Consider the following 24,988-nt stretch of genomic DNA (forward strand, 5'->3'; position numbering starts at 1 on the left):
TCTTATCCAATTCAACTTCATCAATTTCTGCACATTTTGCTGAGATCATATTTTGTATTTTGAAAGGCAGATCTCGTTGCTTTAAGAATTCCGATTCAAGACCGTTCTGCTTGTGAGTAACAGTCAGGACGGAACCAATCGATTCAGCAATGTATGTTGTTGAATCGAAGATTTCTCGAAATGTTTTTTCTGCTCTAGTACGCATGTCCTTTATTTCATCATGAACATCATTTGCGTAAGCAAAGCATTTACTCAAGTCACAGTCTTTTTTTTTTGTAAATTAAGACTCAAACTTTCAGTTCATCAGAAAATTGGTTTGAGCAGTCGAGGAAATCATATTCGTTGCTTCAAATTGAAGCAAGCTTACCGTGAAAGACTTGTTTAAAAATTATTCAGGTGGCCGATATTTCTCTCCCCTGTTGATTAATCACCTGCGAGAGCGTCGAATTTGATTCCCGCCCTTCTTTTTATGGGAACATCTGAAATCAAAAATTTATGCCACCCAGCCTACATTCTTAGAAGATTTAAGAAACCACATCATTCATAAATGCCATCAAAGAATTTCTGGTGTAAAATTCTTCACAATATGCGGAAACACTTTAAACAGTTGCCAAAGTTATATGGAAGTAAACACCTGATATTTTCAATAATTAATAAACGTTAAGTACTAATCACTACAATTAAATTTTCTAGCAATCAATAGCTTAAATTCAAAAAAACATCCCTTCTGATCCCGCCAGGGGTTACAGTGATGAAATTTATGTGAAAATATGTCCCCCTGATATCAAAAATATATGGCTTCGAGAATTATTTAAAATTCTCACCTTCAATCATAAACCTTGCTGGACTATTTTCGATGGATCGCACTGTAGATAAAGCATTGCAATATAGTACTATTACAATTAATTATATTTTATTATTTATAGAAATATAACTTGAAAACTCACTATTACTTCACAAAAAGTCTAAAACAGAATGAATAATGAAGATACAAATACAGTTAAATCTACACTAATTTAATCGGAATCACTAGCGCTCGACTCGAAATCCCCAACATCAATGGAAAATTTGTATTCTTGATCGCATCCTAAGTAGGCGTCGCTCATGAAATATAAGGCGTAACTGTGATGACCGGGACTTGGTGCTACGAAGTCTAATTTTACTCGGGCTTTCTGCTGTAGAGTGAGCCTTTTGATTGATAACAATGAGTTTGTCCTAGGATCTCCAATTACTACCCACCAGCCTTCTTCACGTTTCTGTAAGTAAAAAATATTTAAAATCAGTCCCTGAATAAAAGTACGTTAGAAAAAGTTTTATTAAGTATATTTTTAACATATCTTAACAATCTAATTTGATACATTGCATAGGGTCACGTTATAATTGTGTTAGCCCATCATTTTTATAATTTTGGTCTTGCATAGAACACAAAGTTTATTACAAATTAATCAAACCAGATGTATTCAGAGCAATTTTATTTTAAAAGCTTAGCAGAGCGCTTTCGGCGTATGAGCCATCATCAGTGCTAATTGTCAGTTAAGCCCAGAAGTTTACCATAGTGGGAACACATTTGATATTACTAAAATTATACATAACACACTAAACAGGACGAACAGTATTAAACTAAATACTGTTCGTCTTGTTTAGTGTTCTGTATAGTCTTAAGTGTGTCTAAATGTTATGTATAATTTTAGTAATAAATTTGAAAATAATTTGCACTTGTGCATTACCACATTTCCGTGCTACATGACGTTATTTTTAGATGTTTAATACGACGTTTCGTCTTTTGCTAACCATTATTTTGCCAACTTTGTTTTTTCTTGTAGGAGCCATATTTGGTTTTTGCATTTTTAAAATCTTTGCAAAATTTCCTTTTCAATAATATATCACAAGGAATATTTCTTATTTTTAAAAACCTGAAGTTTTAGAAAAAACTAAATTTGCCGCAGGGGTAGGCTGTGCATAAACCGGCAAGACAATATTTAAACTATCAATAAATATTACACGTTATCAATACAAGATAGACAGAAATACTAGCAATGCAGTACTGCACTAGTCCACATATTACTTCAGGGTTACAACCTTATTATTTTCGACACACCTGTAAAAATTTCAAAAGATACTAAATTAATCTATTTACTAAAAAAAAAAAATAGAAAAGTTTTATTGACAATTTTATTTCATATTGAGTTTAACACGCGTTGGTAAATAAACAAATAAAATAAACAAAAACAAAAAACAAAAAACATTTTTTATTTATCTTAAAATAAAATTACATTAAGTACTCAAATTGTTGTCTCTGGGTACCAAGACACAATTGCACGCTCTTACGAATATTGAGCACCGCGCAATTTATTTCTTATCTATTTAATATGTTAAACTCCCTTATAATAGTTGACCGCATCTCCTCAATATTTTAAAATTTCCTCGTATAAACTCGATTCTTTAGCATTCCCCATAAAAATGTATCTAAAACATTGAAATCAGGAGACCTTGCCGGACATCTTACAGGCATTTCTATTGTATTTATAATACATTTTAATCATATCTCACTTTTCTTCATTCGTAAAAACCATAATTGCTTAAATTATTAGTAAAATACCTCTCACTCTGTACTACAATACTAACAAATTTTAAAAATGTAAAAATCCAATATGGCGCCTATAAGAAAAAACAGAGTTGATAATGGTTGGCAAAAGACGAAACGTGGTATTAAAAATCTAAAAACACCATCGGATGAAAAAAGTGGCAATGCAAAAGTACAAATTATTTTAAAATCGGATAGGAAATAAGCTCAGCAAAAAATAAAATCGATTTTTCAAAATTTTGTATTTTTTCGAATATCTTCGGAATTTTTATTTTTTGTAAACGGCATATTGCTAAGCTCATAAATTCTTTACTTTGCCCTAATTTAACCATCTTCGTATCTCTTATAGATTCCGAGATTCTCATGTTGAGGGTCGAATTTGAAACACCCTGTATGATAACAAAATATAAATACTATAAAATGCCCTGAAAAATGTCTAAAAGATACACAAAACGAATAAATAGACATTATACCGAGTAGAAAAATTTCTATTTATATGCTTTTCACAAAATTTCGTTCAGCATTAAAATAAGTAGCTTGATTTTAATTTAACTTGCTACACATAGTTACAGTTTTTTCGAGATATTGTAAAATAATAAATAGCAATAATTAAATTAGTAAGGCAAAATAGGGTTTTGCTTAGCACTTTCCAGTGACTAAACATCTACTAGTATAGAGATTTAAGAAAAGAGTTTTTAAATCTTGTAATAAGAATGAAGCCATTAATCATAAAATTGTACTCATGCTAGTTTAGATTAATTTATTTGTCAAAAATCTATATTCCAAAAATTGTATTTCTTTGTTTAATGAATTTAAGGCGCACATCTTAAAACACAAATAAAAATTTTAAAAAAAAGTGCGCCCCCGGGTGGGCTCGAACCACCAACCTTTCGGTTAACAGCCGAACGCGCTAGCCAATTGCGCCACGGAGGCCATGAGTTTTTTTGTTGATCCGCACATATCGTATGTCGATTAGTCACCATGTATGGGAAAATACTATAAAATTAAATTACATGAACTTAGGAAAATACCATTCCTTATTGGGAATACACGTTTATTACAAGATATGTATTTAAAAGAAATGTGTAACCATATTGACAATATACTGTTGTAATATACCGACAACCTTTTAGTCCAATATTACAATACTGTCTCAATCACCCACATACCATATATTCACTAGGACTTTCTCGGGTGCAGTTGCGGAAATTTGCCCCTTGCGAGTCTTTCTATGTTAGCGTACTATAATATCGACAGACATCTTTTAATGGCTGTTTTACTTGCTTGCCATGTATTTATAAACATGTTGGGGCCATAATGTACAATAAAATAAATGTACTTTTTATGGCCTTTGGAGTAGCAGCCTATCTTCACAAACTCAGTTTGGTAAAGGGATCATCCTTTTCACGTTTTGTTATTTGATTTAATTACACTTTTGACAGTTTCGAATTTTAAGTTAAGAACTTAAATCATTAATTTCTCTTAGTAAACCTTAAAAGCAAACTTTAATATACATATAATTGTATGTAAAATCTGCATTGTTTTTAAAAAAATGTGATATTTACTTTTATATTTATGATAACATCTTCTCAAAAGGTAATGCCCACCCGAAGTATATACCGTTTACAGCATCTTGATCTAATATTGTTTATAATTAATTATAGTTAATCTTGGCGCACTTCCTTTTATTAAGATTAAAAATTGTCAGTATTTTTATACCGAATGTTTCGTCCTCGTCGTCCTTTTTTAGAGTTTCCTTGCCCAAAGAATATCTGTTTTATTCTGTTATACTTATAAATGGATAAATAAACATATATTATTTGGAATTTAAGTAAAAATATTTTTTTTTTAATATTCAAGTTCTAAAGCGTCATTTGAAATGATCTAAAATAGTCTTTAAACGTCGTCCTATGTAAATATTTGACGTCTACCAGAAGTCCTTTTCAATTCCGTATAGGACGACTTTTAGGCTTTATTTAGGACGTCATTTTGGATGTGACATTTTCACGTTACTTTAAGGTAGTAAGGACGTCACAATGATTCGTCATATAGATCAGAAGTACGTATTCAAGATGTCATTTTATTATAGGAAATTATGCATATATGGTATATCCAGAATATGTTTCATGGATACCTATATACCTTAGGAATATTAAAAACGTATTTGTATATTCTATAAAGATACATGTAACAGATACATAGATAGTTATATATACATAGATGTTTATGAGACATTCATAAAATATAACCCTTGGATATAGTTTAAATATCTAGTATATTCAGGATATACATTGTACCGGGTGTCCAAATAAGAAAGGACGCCGGCTGTATCTCGGAAACTATTCATTCAAATTCATTCAAATTTCGTCTAAAATTTCGTCTGTTCTGGATACCGCATAGCATATATTCGAGAGGCAACCGTTGAGTTATGATTGCATTCGAAATAAACTGCTAGCATATTTATAGGCTACTTCATTTGGAATTTTCATTTTTAAACTTATTAATTTGTAGTAAAAAAACACTTACACATAAGAAATAACTTAAAACTGACAACTGTCAATTTAAGTAACTTTAAATGACATTTTCCAATCCTTTGTTTCTGTTTATATTTCCATAGGCCTCTTGATATAATAGTAATATTCAAATAGAATTAATAAATAATGCTCTAATAAATCATATTCGGAGATTCTCGAATGCCAATTATATTTTCAAGTGGAAATATGATTATGAGCTTTCAAATAATTTTCAGTAATTTTTGATAATATTCTGTCACAAAGACCGCCCTAATATTGCTAATAATATTTAAAATTTGAAAAATAGGTTATTTAAAAATTACTCGAAAACAAATGGAGATATCGAAACGCGGTTTTCACTGGTTTGTTAGTATGTTTTAAGTCTTCGAAACCGCAGTGAAAAAATCATATCACGGCATTTAACTTTTTAGAGAAAATCTCTAAAAACCCAGTCTCTGTTAAACAACGCCCTCTGACGACTTCACTGAAAACAAAGTGACATTGACAGGTGCATATTTTGAAAGCCCTTTGAATTTCCTTTTAAACGAGTACCCACTCGAATTACTTTTAATAAAGAATCTGAGTACAGGGCGATTAAAAAGTTGCATTATTTATGATCTTCCCCCACCCTTCTCATTGGAGATATGAAGAAAAATCTTTCGCAAAATTAAGGCAAAATTAATGAAGATTATTCTGATGTTTTCAAAATGGTAACTAATACTGGCTATTTTAGACGAAATTTGAATTTTTTTTAAATTACTGTGCAGTTCTACGCCCTATTGTGGTAGTCTTAGGAACTTGTAAATATTTTCCAGCCATTTTTTTGGCCACTTTTCTTAAGAAATTTTTTTTTCAGCGCTGTGCGATGAATAGTTTCCGAGATACAACCGGCGTCCTTTCTTATTTGGACACCCGGTACATAATAATAATATTACATTACGTAATGATATTCCATGTATTACCTAGTGCGTGACCAATGTATATTTATTTCATATCCATAAAATAAACAGAAAATTGAATATATATATTATATGTATATACCTCAGGATAATATGAATATACATAACCATTTACATATAATATATGTTTGCTATGTGGAAGGTTGGCAGACGACCAAAAATATAAAAAAACAATTTACTAAGATTCAGTTTTCAAAAAGTTTAAAAACTTTTTACAAAAGATTCTTCTTTTTTATGAATATGGCTGACTGTTTAAAACACCACCACCCTAGTTTTGCTGCAGATCAAGTTGTGCAGGAATATTTCCGAATGACTAGAATAAAAAAATCTACGAAAAAGTCTAAAAAGTAAAGGCTGGACAAATAGAACCTTCAAAGCATAGTACAGGAACGCCAGCCAGAGTCTTTGAGGAAGACACTAAACGTGTAGTTAGAAAAAAAGTCTATTATTTTTATTTCAAAAAGAAATACTAGCTTTGGACAAGATTTTAATGGAGCTTGGCAGAAACGATAGTATTGCTTTCATGAGTAGTTAAAGACTGCATGAGAAAAACATAATTGCAAATTAGTTCTAGTGGAAAGCGATAAAATTGTTTGCTGGAGAAGAAAATTTCTAAGAACCATCAAGGAAGCAAAAGAATTTTCTTATCCTGACAAACCCTGCCTTTGCGAGGATTATTTTGGAGAAATTATAAAATTTCTTCCAGGTGATTCGGTGGTGGCTTGTACAACGCTAGCTACCGTTCACGGCGAATAGAGAAGACACCTGGAGAAAACAAGAAATTATGGATTTGCTAGACTGACAAGAATATTGACTTTGAACCCCACATGATAAAAAAGAGCAAACTAGCCATAACAAATATTCACAAATCACACAAACCCAAAATTACTGTGCTGCGCTTACCGCAATATCATTGCGAATTTTAAATCCTATTGAACTAATTTGGGCGCAAATGAAAGGATTTGTTGCAAGACGGAATACCACTTCTAAAATTATAGACCTTTTTCCTAACTTCTGTAGTACTAAGTGACTACAGAAAACTGGCGAAACGCAGTCGAGCATGTTATTAAAGAGGAGAAGAAAACGTGATCTGGACAATCTAATCGACCAGGCGGTTATCCCTTTAATTATTATTTCATGGGGTGATGATAGCTCCTCATCACATGACGAAGACTAATTTTTTTTATTATTACTACATAATCAAATTATGTATTATTTATATTTAATATTAATCATATTTTTAAGAATGAATTATGTTATTTTATTAATGTTTATTTAAATCAAATGACGAAAAATACAATTTTTTATGATTAAAAACATAATGTATTATTATTTATATTTTTTAAAGACTTTCAATAAAGTTATAATAATCGGTTTCCTTTATATTATAGTATCCTGGCTGCACTATTCGATGGATAACAATGGAAAAAGCTCATAGACCGACCCAAAACCGAGCAAACCCGGGTGTTACTACCTGCGTTCCGTAAAAAGAATTAATTTCGCAATGCAAATTATGGAAGTGGCATACATTATTGGAGGGTCACCCCTCTTGTTTACCACATACATATTAGTAAGCTTTTATTACTTTTTACCCATTTCGAATAGTCTATAGGTGATGTGGTTCCTAAGATACGTTTCTGACCCTTTGGATATATAAAAATAAGGCATTCTACAAAAATGGTCCTACAGACACCATTTTGTATCCAAATTTGAACAATACTTTTTTAACATTCTTTCGAACTTCATTACTTTTACAATCTTCACAAAAAAAGGTAAAGCCCTTTTTATTCCTCTAGAGTGCTATTACCACTTTATAATTAGTTAGTGTGTGCAATGGTTTAACGAAAATAGGTAAGTCTAAATAAAAATAAGACTACTCTTGTAAATTTTATAACACACCAAAATTCTTTGTTCTCATCTCATAATTCTTTGTTAATTAAGGTTATTTCCCAAAGTTTAAAACACGTAGCTACAGTCAGATTTTGTAGAATAACACAAAAACATAGTTAATTATGACATTCTGGGGGTAATTATGTAAAGTCAACTTTCAGGTTATTGTGTGTTTTTTAATTATGACTATTTTGATGTACAATGAAATCGAAACTCGAAACAAACATATTATAACATGCAAATGTAAATAAAAAAAAATCCGCCCCCGGGTGGGCTCGAACCACCAACCTTTCGGTTAACAGCCGAACGCGCTAGCCAATTGCGCCACGGAGGCCATGAGTTTTTTTGTTGATCTGTAGTTATCGTATGTCGATTAATTTCCATGTATGGCGAAATACTATAAAATTAAATTACGAAAGCAATGTCCTTATCAGGAATACAAGTTTATTGGACGATAGGATCATTAAATAGAAGTGTGTCTTTAAAACAGAACATTATTAATTATTGTCAAGTTTTGCTTGCTGATGGACTAATTTTAAAGGATAAATACAGGGTAAAAGATTTGATGAACTGCAAAGGTCGATTTCTCAAAAAGAATAATTTGAAAATGTTGGAAGATTTAGCAATGTAAATTAAAAGTAAAAATGTATTTTCTAAAAATATTTTCAGTAGTGCGCTGTCGTCACTTCTATATAAAAAAAACATCTTCGGTATTTTAAATAGAACATGCTGATTAATATATTTTTATTTTACATTCACGTATATGTTTATGCATAATGTCGTATATCTAACCGTTTTTACGTTATTTTAAATTTTACGTAAAAAATTACGTACGGTGATAAGAAGGGTGTGTGTCTATAATTATGTTGTTATAATTAAGTTAAATTAATAATAATAATAAATATAAATATTTAATATAAATAATTAAGTTAATAATAATTATGTTAAAAATCTAATGATGTTTGCTGACAGTTTTAATTAGGGATCACATGAGAGAAATTCTATGAAAAGCTTTACGTCCTTGATAGAAAATCCGTAATCAAAAATGCCCATTAGATACTGTAGATAAAATGCTATTTTTAAGTTGATCCTTGATAGATATTCATTATCAACTTTTATTTTAAAAAATGGCTAAATCGTTTAATTTGATGGCGTAATCATTATTAGCCAAAAAAAAATTGCATTCCCTAAATGCGCTTTTCAAGTATCTATTTAGCCTTAGAACATTAAAAGGCTAGAATTAGCATTGCCGTGGAACTATGGGCAGTTTGTTTGCTTGCTACAACTCTGATGCAATGATGTCAAATGCTTAGTAGAAATGGCAAAAAACACTTTATAATATCACAAAAATTTGTCACTTATTTTGACAGGCGCAAAATAATACTATAGATTTCTTTATAAATTTTTATTGTTCTACGTTTATGACGACGATTGGCTCTTGATATGATGTTATGACAATATCGGTATTTACTTGTGAAAAGATCGGCTTAAATCGCCTTTTTCCTATGGTGCGGCACAAACAGCATAAGTTTTTACTATAGTAATAGTTCTCAAATGCGTCTTTTTTTAACCAAAAAGTAAAGAAAAAACAGAACTTCACAAATGCCGAATGTAAATACAAAGCCGTTTGTCAAGATGACATCAGCTTTTGCCTGCGGTGTTGCCATTTCAAATTTGTTAGAAGCGGTTTTAGGAATAAGAATGTTATTTTTTTTTTTGCTTTGAAGATGTTATTTTTGCGCTTAGAATAATATATATCTATTTCTACTTTTTATTTTTAATCCAGAATCTAACATCAATGAGTTAAATTAACATTATTATATGTATTAATAGCTGAAAATTTTCTTTTTTGAAAATGCGTGTAAACTTGGCAACAGAGAATCGATGAATATGTTTGTAAACAAAACACCCCCTTGCCCCTGTGCACATGTTAAACTCAAACAAAGTTGTTGTTTACTAATTCTAGCCTTTCAATGTTCTAAGTATTTCAATGTACTAAATAAAGTTTTTACAGATATTGTTATACTGTAACGCAGAAGTTATCTTATCTTTGACTATTTTAGCCAAAATTGTTAACGTCTACAATAAAAACATGGTAGCATAGTCATGTTAAAACTCAAATTAAAAAAGTTATTATTTTTGTTCAATAATTATAAGTCATTATTAAATTGATCGGTAGAGCCTACAGTGGCGTATGTTGACATTTTCAGAATGGGGATTTCAAAATGATGGTGTGGAAAAAATGTTTGCCTGTTAAGTAACCAGGAAAGTTATAAAATCTACTAAGACCCACCGAGAACCGAGAGAGGGAGGGGAGAATGGGGAAATTCCCCCGGCCCGAGGTTTTTGAGAGGCCCGGAATTCTGAGGTAATGAGTTTTTCTTTTTTTTTTCAGATGACATGATGGATTTTAATTGATTTTTGATGAATTTTGCTGCTTAGTGTAAATACACTCGAAACTGTTAATTTACAGTGCCTTCTCTTATTTTTAGCTTTCCCTCCCACGATTTCCTGGTTTATACACTGAAAAACTTGTTTGCTTCGATTCATTGGTGATGTGCGGGTTAATAGTTATTTATAAGAATTATTGCAATGTAAGATTCAATATTCAACATCATTAAATGCAGGGTGTCCCGTAACTTAGTGGACATACAGTAACAGCATATTGTTTGTTTGAAAATATTATTTATATTGTCTAGTTCAAAAATTGACTGAGACAGGATGTAAAAGTTTTAATTTTAATTTCTTTACTTCTTAATAATTCATAAAAAAAGAAACATCAGCACAAAAATTTAGTAATACAGGGTTTTTGGTGTCTAGAAATTCTAATTCAATTTTAATTTATGTGTAAACCCTAGAGGGCGCTCGGCGACACTCCGATTAGATAAAAACCTGCACAACTTTTTTGTGCCTTAGTGTATATAGATTTTTCATAGAAATCTTAAAATTTCAATCAATATTCTTCAAAAAAGAAATACCTTTGTCGAGTCGAGAGCAACCTTTTTTCAGATAATAATTTTGAATGCTTCAATTTTTGATTTTGTTTAATTAATCAATAGTATGGAAATAAGGTGTCATAGTCATAGTAGTGTATTTTGTAAAGACATGATATTTTATTTAATTGTTAAATATGTGTTGCATACAATAATTTATTACAAAATAAATTATTTATTCTAATATGGTATTCTAAAACGGCAATATCAACAGCATTACAATTTTTTTTTATCTTACAACAAATGCTGAAGGTTGTCTTCGTTAACTTCCATACACTTAGCTACTCGTTTATCGAAATAATGCCTGATATTAAACAATATGTTGTTGTCTCGAAATAATTCTGCTGCATTCTGGTTTTTCTCCCATATCTCCTCCCGAGCATTGATTATGTTTTGATAAATAAATGATTTTATGTATGGCAATCTCCTTATATGGCAAAGTCGAGGGGGTTAACATCAGGGCTTCGAGGCGGCTAAGGCATTTGGCTCTCATCACCGCTCTCGTGATATTCCCTAACAGGTCTGGAAAAGTGAGCATGAGCACTATCCTAGATGAAAATCATGTGTCTCCGTTGCAAGGGGAGAATTTCCAAAATCTCAATCAGCTTATTTCGTAAAACATCTAAATAGAGTTCGCCGTTTGAATTTGGTGGTAATTCTGTTGGTCCCGGAAAGTAATAACCAATAATAGCACACGAAATATTTATTATGGTTTTTGAAAGTTTTTTGCTTACAATGTTTTTTAAGGACGCCAATGGTTCTAATTAAGCACCAAATTTTGATCAGAAATAATATTTAATATCACAATAACGCGATCCCTACATTAATTTATTTTGTATTAAGTCAACAACGCAGGATGTGGCGCTTTCTTATTTTTTTATATGGGTTAGTTTTAATTTGTACTGCTTAGCTCTGTATGTATTTTCGAATAATTTGCCCCTCGATAAATAAAAAACTGAACTTCCCTAAAAAAAAGCGACTCGAGAAATATATAACTTTTTAAAGTAATATTAATTGAAAAGAGAGTTGAGGTATTGTTCAGGGTGGAGTGTCATATTATTGAGGGTAAGAAAATTAAAAAAAAATCCAAATTTCCACTGTAAGTTAAAAACTTTAATTTGCTCGACGCGTTTCGGCTATTGCCATTATCAACAGCAATCTTGTTAATACCTAAAACGATTATGTAATAAGATTAAAAATAAAGGATAACAAAGGACAACATTTATATCACTCTCATTACATTACAAGAGACAACAGGGGCACTAATATCTAATTAAAACACTTGATGATAACATCACACATAAACAATAATAATATAAAATAGTACTGTATACAGTTGAAATTACTTAAAACTAGCCGCTATCACCAGGTATAATATGTTCGAGCGGTGAGCCTACCGGGGGGACCCAAAAAAGGTTTAGAACACTGGCTGGTTCTTTAAAATTATTTTTGACCGGTTTTTCACCGCCCGATCATTTAGACTTTCCTTGGCAATTTCGATGGACTCCAAGGCATCTAGTTTTTTACCATTTAGGGCGCAATGAAGCATTTTAAATTGTTTGTCAATATCAAAATTATGGTTTTCTTGCTTTAAATGTACCCCAAAGGCTGACCTGTTGTCGTTCGGTAATCTAAGGAAGTTGAGATGTTCGCGTATGCGCGTTTTAAAATTACGACCCGTTTTACCTATATAAGTAGCCTTACAGTCATCGCATTTTAGGTGGTAGACTCCGCTTTTGTGCAGATTAGGAATAAGTAAAATCTGTATTGTTGTGACGAATTTATAATGAGTTACTTATTTTATTGGGTATTATGTCACTAATAGCAAAAATCAAGTTAGAAAATACTATCTCACACGCTCAAAAATTAAAAACAAAAAGAAAATAGACTTATTCACTTATTTAAAAGATTATAGTATTTTTTTTTAAGTTTCTTTTAAATACGTGAATAAGTCTATTTCCTTCTTCTTTTTAATTTTTGAGTGTGTGAGATAGTATTTTCTAAATTGTTTTTGCTGTGACATAATATCCAATAAAATAAGTAACTCAGATTAGGAATGTTATCCTTTAATCTGCTAAATCTAATCTACTACTGGTTCTTAAATTAAGGGAAGATCCAAAGCATATCCTATATGTTTTCATATGAGTTCTTAAGTATATTGCCTAATTTTAGTGAGACAGGTCCCAGAAAATTCAAACATAAAAATTTTGGTGGTTGTTAAGGCGTAAACCAGTGAATAAACCCTTGTATGGTATGTTAAAAATTCATAAAATAGGAAATCCAATCCATACCGTAAACATACTTTTTACGGACGAAGCTGAATTTCGGTATGATGGTATTGTTAATTTTCATAATAGTCATGTATGGAGTGACGAAAATCCCCATGCTTACGTACAATGTCGCCATCAAGAGCAATTTTCTTTAAATGTGTGGATGGGTGCTGTTGGTGACAATTTAATTGGGCCTTTTTTTTTTACCCTTAAGATTAAACGGTGAATCTTACTTAGAATTTCTTCAACAAGAATTGCCCGTACTGCTGGAAGTTCCTCTAAAATCTAAATATACGTAATCAAATAACTTTTATGCACGATGGAGCTCCTCCTCATTTTAGGTTGGAAGAAGTGGACCAATTCAATGGTCACCTCACCCCCCAGACTTAAATCCAATAGATTTTTATTTATGGGGACACCTTAAAAGTCTGGTTTATGCTAGTCCTATATAAACAATAGAAGAGTTAAGAGATAAAATTGTAAATGCTTGCGAAGAAGTGAGAAATAGACCTCGAATTTTAGCTCGAGTGCGTCGTTTAATGATTCGTCGAATCAGAAGGTGTATAGAAATGGATGGTGGACATTTCCAACATTTGTTATAGCTGTTGTTGTTGCAATAAAAAGCTCCTCGAAATGTTTTTGATCTTTTGTTTTCCAAGGCACCTGTGATTTTTTTACCAAAAATTAATAAACCAATTTTGTCCAGTGGCATGCAATAAAACGGTATTTATTTTTTTTGTCGAAAAAGAAGTGAGATTTAAAAAAAATACAAGAGGCGAAACAGTTGTATTTTTAAATGCTTAATCAAACAACAAATATTGAAGTTGAAAAAAGGCAGTGGCGTAAATTTTTTTGCAATAATAATTGCTGAAAATTGCTTATAAACACTACTTTGCCTTGTGTGTACAGGAATGGAGAAAAAAAGGCGCCAGCTTTGTTAGGCAACGCATGTCGAAAGTTGTACAGATGGTCGATGGGTGAAAAAGAATATTTCTTATTTTCATTGCCAACCAACGCTTTGGAGAGAACCGAATTATTCCAAAAATTGCAAGAATTTTATATATCCTGACATTTCATGTCAAAACCACGTCACGAAAATAGGCCTATTTTCCCTCGTACGTAGTGTTGAAAATTCATTGGAGTTTATTAACGGTTACTCTCGAATCCTAGTAGATAGACTGATAAATAGAAAAATGTACCAAACTCAACTAAATTTAATTTTAAATTGAGAATTAAGACTGGTTTACGCCTCAAAAACCACTAAATTTTTTATGTTTGAATTTTTTGGAACCTGTCTCACTAAAATTAGGCAGTATACTTAAGAACTCATATGAAAATAGTAGGTTATGATTTAGATCTTCCCTTAATTTGAAAACCATCTTTAGTAGATTAAAGGATAACATTCCTAATCTGCACAAAAGCGGAGTCTACCACCTAAAATGCGATGATTGTGAGGCTACTAAAGTACTACTAAAGCGCATACGCGAACATCTCAACTTCCTTAGATTACCGAACGACAACAGGTCAGCCTTTGGGGTACATTTAAAGCAAGAAAACCATAATTTTGATATTGACAAACAATTTAAAATGCTTCATTGCTCCCTAAATAGTAAAAAACTAGATGCCTTGGAGTCCATCGAAATTGCCAATGAAAGTCTAAATGATCGGGCGGTGACTTTAAATGAACCAGTCAAAAATCATTTTAAAGAAGCAGCCTGTGTTGTAAACCTTTTTTGGGTCGTCCCGGTAGGCTCACCGCTCGAACATATTACACCTGGTAATAGCGGCTTATAGTTTCAAGTAGTTTCAACTGTATACAGTACTATTTTATATTATTATTGTTTATATGTGATGTTATCATTAAGTGTTTTAATTAGATATTAGTACCCCTATTGTCTCTTGTAATGTAATGAGAGTGACGTAAGTTTTGTCCTTTATTATCTTTTATTTTGAATCTTATTATATAGTCTTTTTAGATATTGACAAGACTGCTCTTGACAATGGCAATAGACGAAACGCATCGAGCAAATTAAAGTTTTTTACATACAGTGGAAATTTGGATTTTTTAAAAATTTTCTTACCTTTAATATTAATTGAAAAGCTGAAATTGCGGCACAAAAAAGTTGTACACGTGTTTGTCACCTCGGAGTGTCGCTGATAGCGCCCTCTAGGATGTACACAAAAATTACCATTGAATTCGAATTTCTCGCCCTCAAAAACCCCTTAGTACCAAATTTTGTGCTGATATGCCGCTTTTTGAAGGACTTATTAAAAAATAATAAAAATAAAATTTAAACTTCAACACATTTAGTATCTCGGTTATTATTGGTTTTCGGATTAAAAGAGTTTGATCAAATCGTAATATTTTTGAGCGAAGAATTTGCCGTTGCTCTGTGTCGATTAAATTAATGGACAATCTGTATACTTAATTAACACATACGTATATTTCATGATTAGTTTTATTCACTTGAAGAAATTATGGATATTTGTATAGCGACCCGTACATTTTTAGACCCGGTTCGGTTTTTCTCTCGGCGGCCCTAAATCTATTACTACATTACCATATAACTTTATTATTAAAAACTAGAAAAACGATGGGTAAGTATTTAAACTTTAAAAACAAACTAAAGTCTTTAGAATATATTGAAATTAAATACACCTGAATTCATCTTAGAAACAGTGCCGAACCTTAATTTATCAAAAACACAAAAATTAATCAAAGTATACCTCGAGATTAATTACGTATGTTAATTCAAAGAAATAATATTTCGAAAATTCGAAATAGCAAAATTTAAAGAAAAGTTATAGAATAGAAAAGAGAGTCCTCGTTAATAGAATGTATAGTTATTAATAACAGCTTGACATCTATTTGGCATGCTCTTAATTAAATTTTTAATGGCGTTTTGCTCAATTTGTAGTCATTGCTCTTGCATACAGTTCAGCAACTGTTCCCTCGTCTGGAACATTCGTGCCATATCTCAAAAGTGCTCCATCGGATTTAACTTAGGAGATTGAGCAGGCCATGGCAATACTTTATATTGTGCTACTCTACAAAGTTTCTAGCGGTTCTTGCAAAATCTGGACATGCATAAGTACAAAATTTTCTTTTTTAAAAATAGAACGGTATTATATATAGATTTTTTTCCTTGCACCCTAACTATTTTGATGTGTATATTATATTTTAAGTCTATTGTAATAATAGTTTTCCGATAATTGTTTAATGCAGGTCTTCGCTTCTTTCTTATAAAACTATTAATGCGCTTTAATACTGAAAAATTTTGTAGCGTAAATGAAGCACTTATGGTTGAAATGGTTAGTTTACTAGTATTTCCATACCGTAGTACTCAAGTACCCTTCCACATAGCGACTTATTTACTAATTTCAGTTTTTTCATAAACGACACTTCACTGGGAATGCAAAGCGGATATATGACACAAATATTCATAATTTAATTCTAGAGAATTAAAATAATTCATTTGTATAAATCTTTAAAAAAATATATAAAAAATGTCTTATTTAAGATATTTACCTGAGGGAAAAATGGTGCAATAACTGGTCCATTCACTTCGTCCTCTCTTTCCAATTGTACGGCAATATGTACCGATGAGCCAGAATGAATTCTGTCCTTATCCAGAACTTCATATGTAAGCTCAATATTGGGGTATCTGTTACAAAACTTGGCAACATCCGCCATTTGAGCTTCAGTTAGGCTTAAAAGTTTTTGACGATCTTCATCCTCCAACTCCATGATATCGAAGACAGTTTCCACGTTCTAAAAAAACACCAATAAAGGTTATCATCATTGGCTGATTTTTTTTTTGAGCTTTTTTTTTTGCTATATAAGTATTTATACAAGATATTGTGGTATTTTTTTTAAACAAACAGATCCTTTATTTAATCTTTTATAATTACAATAAATTCTTATAATACATCGCTTGTTTTGGCTTGAGTTACAGCTATTATCCTAAACAGTACCTCTAGCGGAAAATTTAAAAAACTTATTCTACAAGATATTTGCCAGAAAAACTACTGTTACTAAATAATACATATAGAGCATAATGTATTTTTAACGCAAATATTTTAACATTAATTTTGGTAAAGTTCAATATTTAAGATTAAATAGTATGACCTGATTTAGTAATATGACCTTCGTCAACCTCAGTTGATAAATTATTATGAAGGTCAACAAAAACACTAGGTGTGCTACTTTTTTCCTGAAACCCGTACTGAAAACAATTATGATTTATGTACTTTGTTACAAAAGGAATCATCTGTGTTTGAATAACCGAATCAATTATTTTTCAAAACACGGTAATTAAGGATATAGTTTATTAAGGTTTGCGTTTTATAGCCGGATTTATATATGGAACATATTTTAACAGTTTTAATTTCCGTTGGAAATACTTCTATTTCTCACGTTTTATTTACTAATTTTGCAATTATATTCGTTGTAACATTTCTTACAGGATTATTTTTCCTACTTTACTACTAATTTTCCTACATTACGTATTGGTTAGTTAGGACTAAAAAAACATTTTACGGTTAACTTCGGGAAATTTTATGATTTTATGTACCTTAATTTATCTGTTTCTGTATCATTGGTTATGTTTAAACCTAAGAACAAAAAATATGAGTCGAGAGCAGTAGTAGGCTCTTTTGGGTTTTTATTAATTTTAACAAACTAAAAATTCTAAAAAAAAGTAAAAAAAACAATATTAAGTACAAGTTATATTGTTGTGACAAAGTCATGCTGTGACAGTTATCTATTTTGTAACGTATTACGTCACTATAATAAATATTAATTTAGAAAAGTACTATATTATATACTCAATAATTGAAAAGAAAATAGACTTAGTTACGTATTTGGAATAACTGTAAACTTAAAAATTTTTAACAATACCTTTCGTTATATTTCATTCAATCAAAATCGAATAATTCAATAATTCACTTAAAGTATAAGTTATAAGTATAAGTCAGTAGAACTCTGAGCTCCTTTCTGCTATTCAATGCCCCATAAACTTTCACCGTCCGTTTTTTTTTAATGAAAAGAAAACCAGTTTGTTGAATAAAAAATCTTCGTTAGTCAAATTTACTACCCTCACATACTTGTTACATACATACATTACATAACAAGCATAATGAGCGATAAAAATTATGAAATTCAGCTTTCTGTTATAAAAAATATTGTAGAATTATAGAAAAAGAGAGTTACAATATAATACATAATAAATACTCTATAAGGTTATATCGTAGCCATACTTGATAGGAACCGGTACTCGGTCGTCCCAAGAAGTTAAGTACAAGTCAAGGGTTGCGGTAGTTTAGAAAAAATCTAACCTATGCGCTTCAAAAATGGCCAAAGAAATTATGAAAGAGTTTTCGAAAAATATTAGCCCTCCAACAATTACTTGCACTGAGCTAAAAAGTTATTAAATAAGCTTTTTGGATCCTCAGAGATGGGCTGAATAATGTCTTGAGGAAAAAAGTACAGCTTTAAAAGTCAAAAATGTTTCCAACACTGAAGCTATTATCCTAAACAGTACCTCTAGCGGAAAATTTAAAAAACTTATTCTACAAGATATTTGCCAGAAAAAGTACTGTTACTAAATAATACATATAGAGCATAATGTATTTTTAACGCAAATATTTTAACATTCATTTTGGTAAAGTTCAATATTCAATATTAAATAGTATGTTGCGGAGGTAAAATTAATTTTATATTGTTTTTTTTTTATAAAAAATGTTTTTTTAACGAATTGTACCTGAATGTAATTTTAACTGTGTTCTGGTTTTTGTTGTTTTAATTTTTGTACACGTAAAGAACATTTATTTTAATAGTGTTTAGTGTCACGGAGCAGGTAATGTCTTAGGGTCTATCTCATCCAATGGTACAGGTAATGTAATCTTTATTGATAGAATTTAATAATGACTGTATGGATAATTTTTTGACATAATTTTTTTGATAATAAAATTGCTTCATTTTTAATTGTTTTTCTTAAGTAAATTGTAATAGGTAAGAGTTTATTATAACACGAAAATACAAAATTAAAAGAGATAAAAATATAATTGATTATCCACTACGCATCTGGCCAAGTCTAGTACATGAACGGAGTTCTGCTTAACCAATCTCTATATTATAGTAAGAAAAGTTTATAAAGAACCGGTGACATCAACAGGCGGCAAAATCCGCGCATCTCGTTATTCTATCGATCGGGTCAGATGACTATGTCGAGGTCTGAAGACAGTGGAGGCGGCACACTTGTTGAAATTATTAATATTTATTTGTACTAGAGTTTAAATAGCCCTAGATTTTTAGTAGGTATAGCTAGCGATATTATAAGTGCGTTTGATTTGGTTAAAATACCAACTAAGAATGCATATATTTGAATTTAATTGCTCCGAGATTCGTTTAAAAAAATGTAGATAAATTAAAATTATATTTTTTAGCATTGTGATGTGCCCATAAAAAATCTAATAAAAAATAGTTTTACTTACAGGAGGATGCACTTCGCTAATTATTTTTAAAACAGGACTTTAAATAGGTAGCTGAAAATTATTCTTTATTCACATTTTTTTTGAGGATTAGGTATTTTAAACGACTTGTGTAAAGAAACAAATTGGTATAAGCTTAAAGTTTTATTTCATTATTTTACATATTATATATTTTTATTCACTATCAGATAGTGTATTACAACCTAAATCAGATTCATCCGATGAAGACGATTCGATCTCTTCATCAGATGAGCCTGTATTTACTGTAAATTTTAAAGAATCCAATGCTTCATCAAAAAGGTGATAACTTTCGAAATATTGTTTTTCTGTGTTGTCTATATGGTTGCAAATATTTATCCACTCATCATTCGAAATTTCCGCAATTTTACTTACCTTTTACAATAAAAATTGGATAGCCTAACTAAAAAAAACTATAGTCTATTTCACTATTATACTTTAAAAAAAAACACACAACAGATTTTAAATGCCTTATAACACGATTAATTCACTTCCCGTACGAGACGACACTGAGTAGGCCTTCAGGCTACGTCATAGGCTTTAAATCCCCGGCAGGTACAAAGAAACGAAGTACGGCGGCTGCTTTGTTCTTGCGGTTTCTTTAATAGGAAGCGAGAGAAAATATATTGCGGTCGTCTTTTCTCTCTGCCACCAGATTTTCTATCGATTTTGTGTTGAAAAATGGGTTTGTGCGCATATTGAGCAGCCGGTTCTTTATAAACTTTTCTACCTATATTGTATATGACGCAAATACAATAATTTTAAATGATTAGTAATTCCACTTAAAGATGAGAAGAGAAAAAAGAAAGTTATTACTGGAGAATCATGTAAATTTATATTTACTGATAATTGGATCTAATTATGAAAAAATGTATTTTGAGTTTGAATTTAAATTTTATTTTTATTAGTTGTATCGAAGTGACTTCAGTAAGATCGTTTGTATAAGAATACTTGTTCGGCGGTAGTCGTCCAAAGTTACTATGTTCGATTAAATTATACACACAAAGATGATTAAAGTTTATTTAAAATCTAAAGTTAAAACAGTGTCTATTTGTTAAAAAAAATCTATAAAATAAAGGGCAATTGTCTTGGCTGCTGCACGTGCTCGTTAAAGCGTATTTGCGAATCAGCATATATATTATATATATGTATCAATTTCTGCTGGTATATACTATAATATATCTCTTTTTTAGAGGAGTTAGTAGAATATCGAACGTATGCATTATAAAAACATATTTTGACATATTTTTATACCGAGAATATCGAGTTTTTTGTAAAATTTATTGACAACTCAAAATGCGAAATATAAGATTTTGAAAGGCTGCCATTTTGCTATGGGTAGAAGTAATGACTTAATATTCTAGGACCATAAATCATTCAGTGGGAGCTTTCAAACGATGTATCATAGACCCCCCCTTTCTATTTAATTTCGTTTTGGCGACGGGACGCCATTTTGAAGTTTTGCAAAATGATCTAGGGACCAAAAAGTAGTATTTAGGTTGCTAATGGTGTGTGCCAAATTTCAAAATGAACGCATTTAAAAGATAAGAGGGAGGGGAGGGGGACAATTAAGAGCCATACTGTATATAGAACTTAATAACAAGAGTTCGTTGCCTAGTAGATCAAGCATCGTAACCCTCCCAGAAGACCCATCACTGATGATCGAAGTGAAGTATCTTAAAAAAATTATCGAAGAAAAAGACCCTGTTATCAAGATATTACACAAAAAACATAAGCTTTTTTCATTATCATCCAGAAACTCAAAATAAAATAGTTCCTTATTTATCTAGCGCGCATGATCAGTTTGTAAATAAACTGCATGATAAAAATCATTCCTAATAAAAATTAAACGGAACTGACTTATTTAGCGTTTAGTTCAAAGTCTGCTATGGATACAGCCCGAAATTCCAAACAAAAAAACTCATGGAAAAGGACAATATAAACTGGCGCCAAATAGAAGAATTACCTTCCGTAGATCAGATAAAATTTGTCGAAAAACAGTCAACTTGCAATGCGTTCTTCAAACGCAAAAACCGTCAACCACAAACATCAAAACGAAACATCGGTCGCGAAAAAACCCGAACCGAAAAATTGAGCACAGTGAATCATAATTGTGAAACCGCAGATGCGATTAAAGTTGCAAAAACTATTCGTGGTTGAATGTGGGCAGGATTGAAGGTAATGTAAGCGTCCTAAAACCCTGCTTAATTGGTATCTGTGAGCATTGGCTAACTGAACAAGAACTTGAGTTCTATAAGAAAAACAATCATAGCTATTATTGTCGAAATTATACAAGAGGAGGAAATGTAGCCATATTTGCTTTAAACAAACTGATTTCTAAGTCTGTTGTATTCAATACTGAATGTGTTGAACATCTATAATTCTCAACGTTTTCCCTATTTTTAAATTAAAACTAATTTTTTATTGGACATGAATAAGGATTTTTGAGGAGATGGCGTAGCAGGTTAGGGACAGTAAATCAAACCTCAAAATTGGCCGACATTTATTTTGACGTTTTCGTTAAGACAAATGTTCTTATTTTAGAGGTTCATGTAAACTGAGATATGCTTTTAAAAGTCTAAATAGTTTTTTATGTTCCACAAAAAAAACAACGAACAACACACTTTAGACATAGATTTGTTCCGAATACTTTGGTGTAGTATTAGAAAAAAATAAAGTCGAAACACATCTTTTAAAAAAACCACGGTTAAAATGTGATTTTTCCCATTATGGTGCCATTTGGAAAAAAACGATCAAACGTGAAAAATATACGGTTATCCTTTTTCAAAATTAGTATGAATTTTGAATTTTTTTTCCGTTTCGACGTTATGTGACAAAAAACGAAAAAATTACCATTGTTTTTAAATATCTTTTTCTAAGAAACTTGTTAAAATATGCTGGGTACCCCATTTAAAATTAGAAAATTAAGTCAATTTTCCACTAAACCGGATGTGAAAAAAGGGAATAGTTCAAAAAATAACATTTACGTTTCATAGCCACATACCAAATTTAGTATATTTTGCTTAAAAAGCAAAATCATTATATTATTTTAAAAGCATATCATTCATTTCTTTACAATTTACTCAGTCCCTAACTATAAGATAAAATTACCTAGTCCTAAAACTATAGATACAGACCGACGTCCGCAATGTATTAGCGCAGCGCGAAGCACTGCTTATCATACTGAATATAAAATACTAAAAATAGATCGAAACGAAACCTGGCAACAAACCGCCATACAACTAACGTCTACTAAGCCACTAAATCGTCGGATGTAAAGTCCATCATAAACAAAAATGTTTATGCAAATTTTATTTGTACAGTTATAAATTAAAGAATATGGGTATTTAAAGTAAAAATGTACCTTTTCTGTACACCTCTTAATAATGTCAGAGTTGAAATGTGGTAACTGTTTCAAGTACGAATCTTTGCTCCACATAGCTTGTGTGACCATCTGAGCGAGCTCCATGGCTGCCACTGCTGGTGATAACCAGCCGTTTGAACTTAATACATCGACACACGCCTGAATAAGTCGAATAGCTTTGGCCAGTACCACTTCGGTATCGCCCTGAAGCTCGGCACCTAACTGTAGTCTAAAAATAACAAGTATTAAGTTAATTTAACGCAGTTAACCTTTAACCAAGGAATTTCAGGTTTCGCTAACCAAGCATGTTCACGAGAAGATTAAAACTAAACAACAAAACTAACAGCATACTTTAATACCAAATATCTATGAAATAAAGCGTATATACCATAGAGCATGAATAATGAAAGAAATAATGAAAGAAATTTGTTGATCGAACACAGTATGTAGATGTTTTTAAGACATTTTTCTGACTCAATTAATTGTAAAGATGCTCTAAACTAAAGTAAAACCTAATTAGGAAACTATATAAAACCGCATTGTGCCTTATCTGTCATTTTTAATCTTTTCTGTTAATTAATATAGTTTTCTGTGGCACTAGTTTTAAAACATATCGGAAAATAAAACGTGAAAATTAATTTTTTTAAACCCACTTCTTAAGCAGATATGTAAAAGCAACATTATCTATTAAGAAAAAGAATGCGACTTACTTATTTTACGAGTTTATGTTGGGACGAATTATTTTTTAATTATTGAAAATTTCACTACTTATAAAACTACCCTATAATGCCGTCACATACATTTCATCCCTTTAAGTTAAATATAAATAATAAACTGTACCTGCAAAGATGAGCTTGTAATAACAAATTCGTTTTAACATGTGGATCATTAAATCGAGGTTGACCGCCTGATGGTGAAGTTAGTTTATTTGGCAGCTTCTGAGCCAACTGCCTTAAAATATTATCCTCACGGTGCCTTACAGGAATGTCTTCATATTCAGCAGCTGATGAGATAATTTCAAGCAAGCCTCTGATTTTCGTCTTGCTGTTTAGTGATAAGCTAAAAAGTTCTACAAAGATAATAAAACTATTAATATGCATATATACTTCGTTAAAAAAAACAGTTACATTTAAATGAGTAGGCTTTGTATAAAAATAGTACAATCAGTCTATTTTTTTGCAGTTATACCTAAGAGTTTATGGCAAATTAATTTAACATAGCATACCTTCGAATAAAGAATAGCATAAATCGAATAAACAATTATATGAATACACAAGAATAATTGGTCTTTCCAATACTACTAAATCGCAAAAAAATCCTTCCAAACAGTGATAAGGTCGTTTCGGGTGTATCAAATAACATTAATTCAAATTCACCAAGGGCTCTAGTACTCAAAACTCTTTAAGGTCTTAGTACTCAAATTTGTCCATAGGCAAGGAAAACAAAATTTTGCTGTTTTATTTCATTTATATTACGTAATTTAAGTTAATATGTTGAATGGCCTTAATTGAAAAAGATAGTACTACATAGGTTAATTTTATGGTTGGTTTTAGCAACTCAATATCTCATAAATAATTTTTTGATTTTTCTGAATTTCTACTTTTCCATCCTGAAACATAGGCTGTAATTCAAATCGTACACATAGTGCGCATCTGTTATCCATGCTTATTCCAAATTGCGCACTCACCAAAAAAGATTTAACCACCTTCCCTCTTGTTTTGCTATAATTCAGCGCATTAAAAATTAGGGGACGTTAAAAAAACTGTTGCTAAAAAGGGTGTAATATAAATGAATTGAACATTTGAAATATACTTTCCGGACACCATTGAAAAAACCGTACACTTAGTTATATTAAAATAAGTACAGTTGTATAATACGAGAGTTTAATTTTTAGTATTCTATTTA

At 30.9% G+C, this 24,988-nt stretch overlaps 1 protein-coding gene and 2 non-coding genes across 3 annotated transcripts in view; all 3 read right to left on the reverse strand.

Annotated features, from left to right (window-relative positions):
- Nucleotides 1-891: 891 nt before the first annotated feature.
- LOC126742945 (putative U5 small nuclear ribonucleoprotein 200 kDa helicase) overlaps nucleotides 892-24,988 on the reverse strand; it is an 89,832-nt gene continuing 65,735 nt past the window's right edge. Inside the window, exons 22-25 of the mRNA XM_050449833.1 lie at nucleotides 23,924-24,152; nucleotides 23,084-23,312; nucleotides 16,739-16,981; nucleotides 892-1,256 (exon numbers count right to left, since the gene is read on the reverse strand). Of these exons, the coding sequence (XP_050305790.1) occupies nucleotides 1,017-1,256; nucleotides 16,739-16,981; nucleotides 23,084-23,312; nucleotides 23,924-24,152 (941 nt within the window). The 3' untranslated portion in view covers nucleotides 892-1,016. The remainder of the gene's footprint in view (nucleotides 1,257-16,738; nucleotides 16,982-23,083; nucleotides 23,313-23,923; nucleotides 24,153-24,988) is intronic.
- On the reverse strand, nucleotides 3,444-3,517 carry Trnan-guu (transfer RNA asparagine (anticodon GUU)). The gene has a single exon. It is a non-coding gene; the product is annotated as a tRNA-Asn (tRNA).
- On the reverse strand, nucleotides 8,207-8,280 carry Trnan-guu (transfer RNA asparagine (anticodon GUU)). The gene has a single exon. It is a non-coding gene; the product is annotated as a tRNA-Asn (tRNA).

The sequence above is a fragment of the Anthonomus grandis genome, chromosome 12 (assembly GCF_022605725.1).
Source record: "Anthonomus grandis grandis chromosome 12, icAntGran1.3, whole genome shotgun sequence".
In the NCBI taxonomy this organism is placed as follows: Eukaryota; Metazoa; Arthropoda; class Insecta; order Coleoptera; family Curculionidae; genus Anthonomus; species Anthonomus grandis.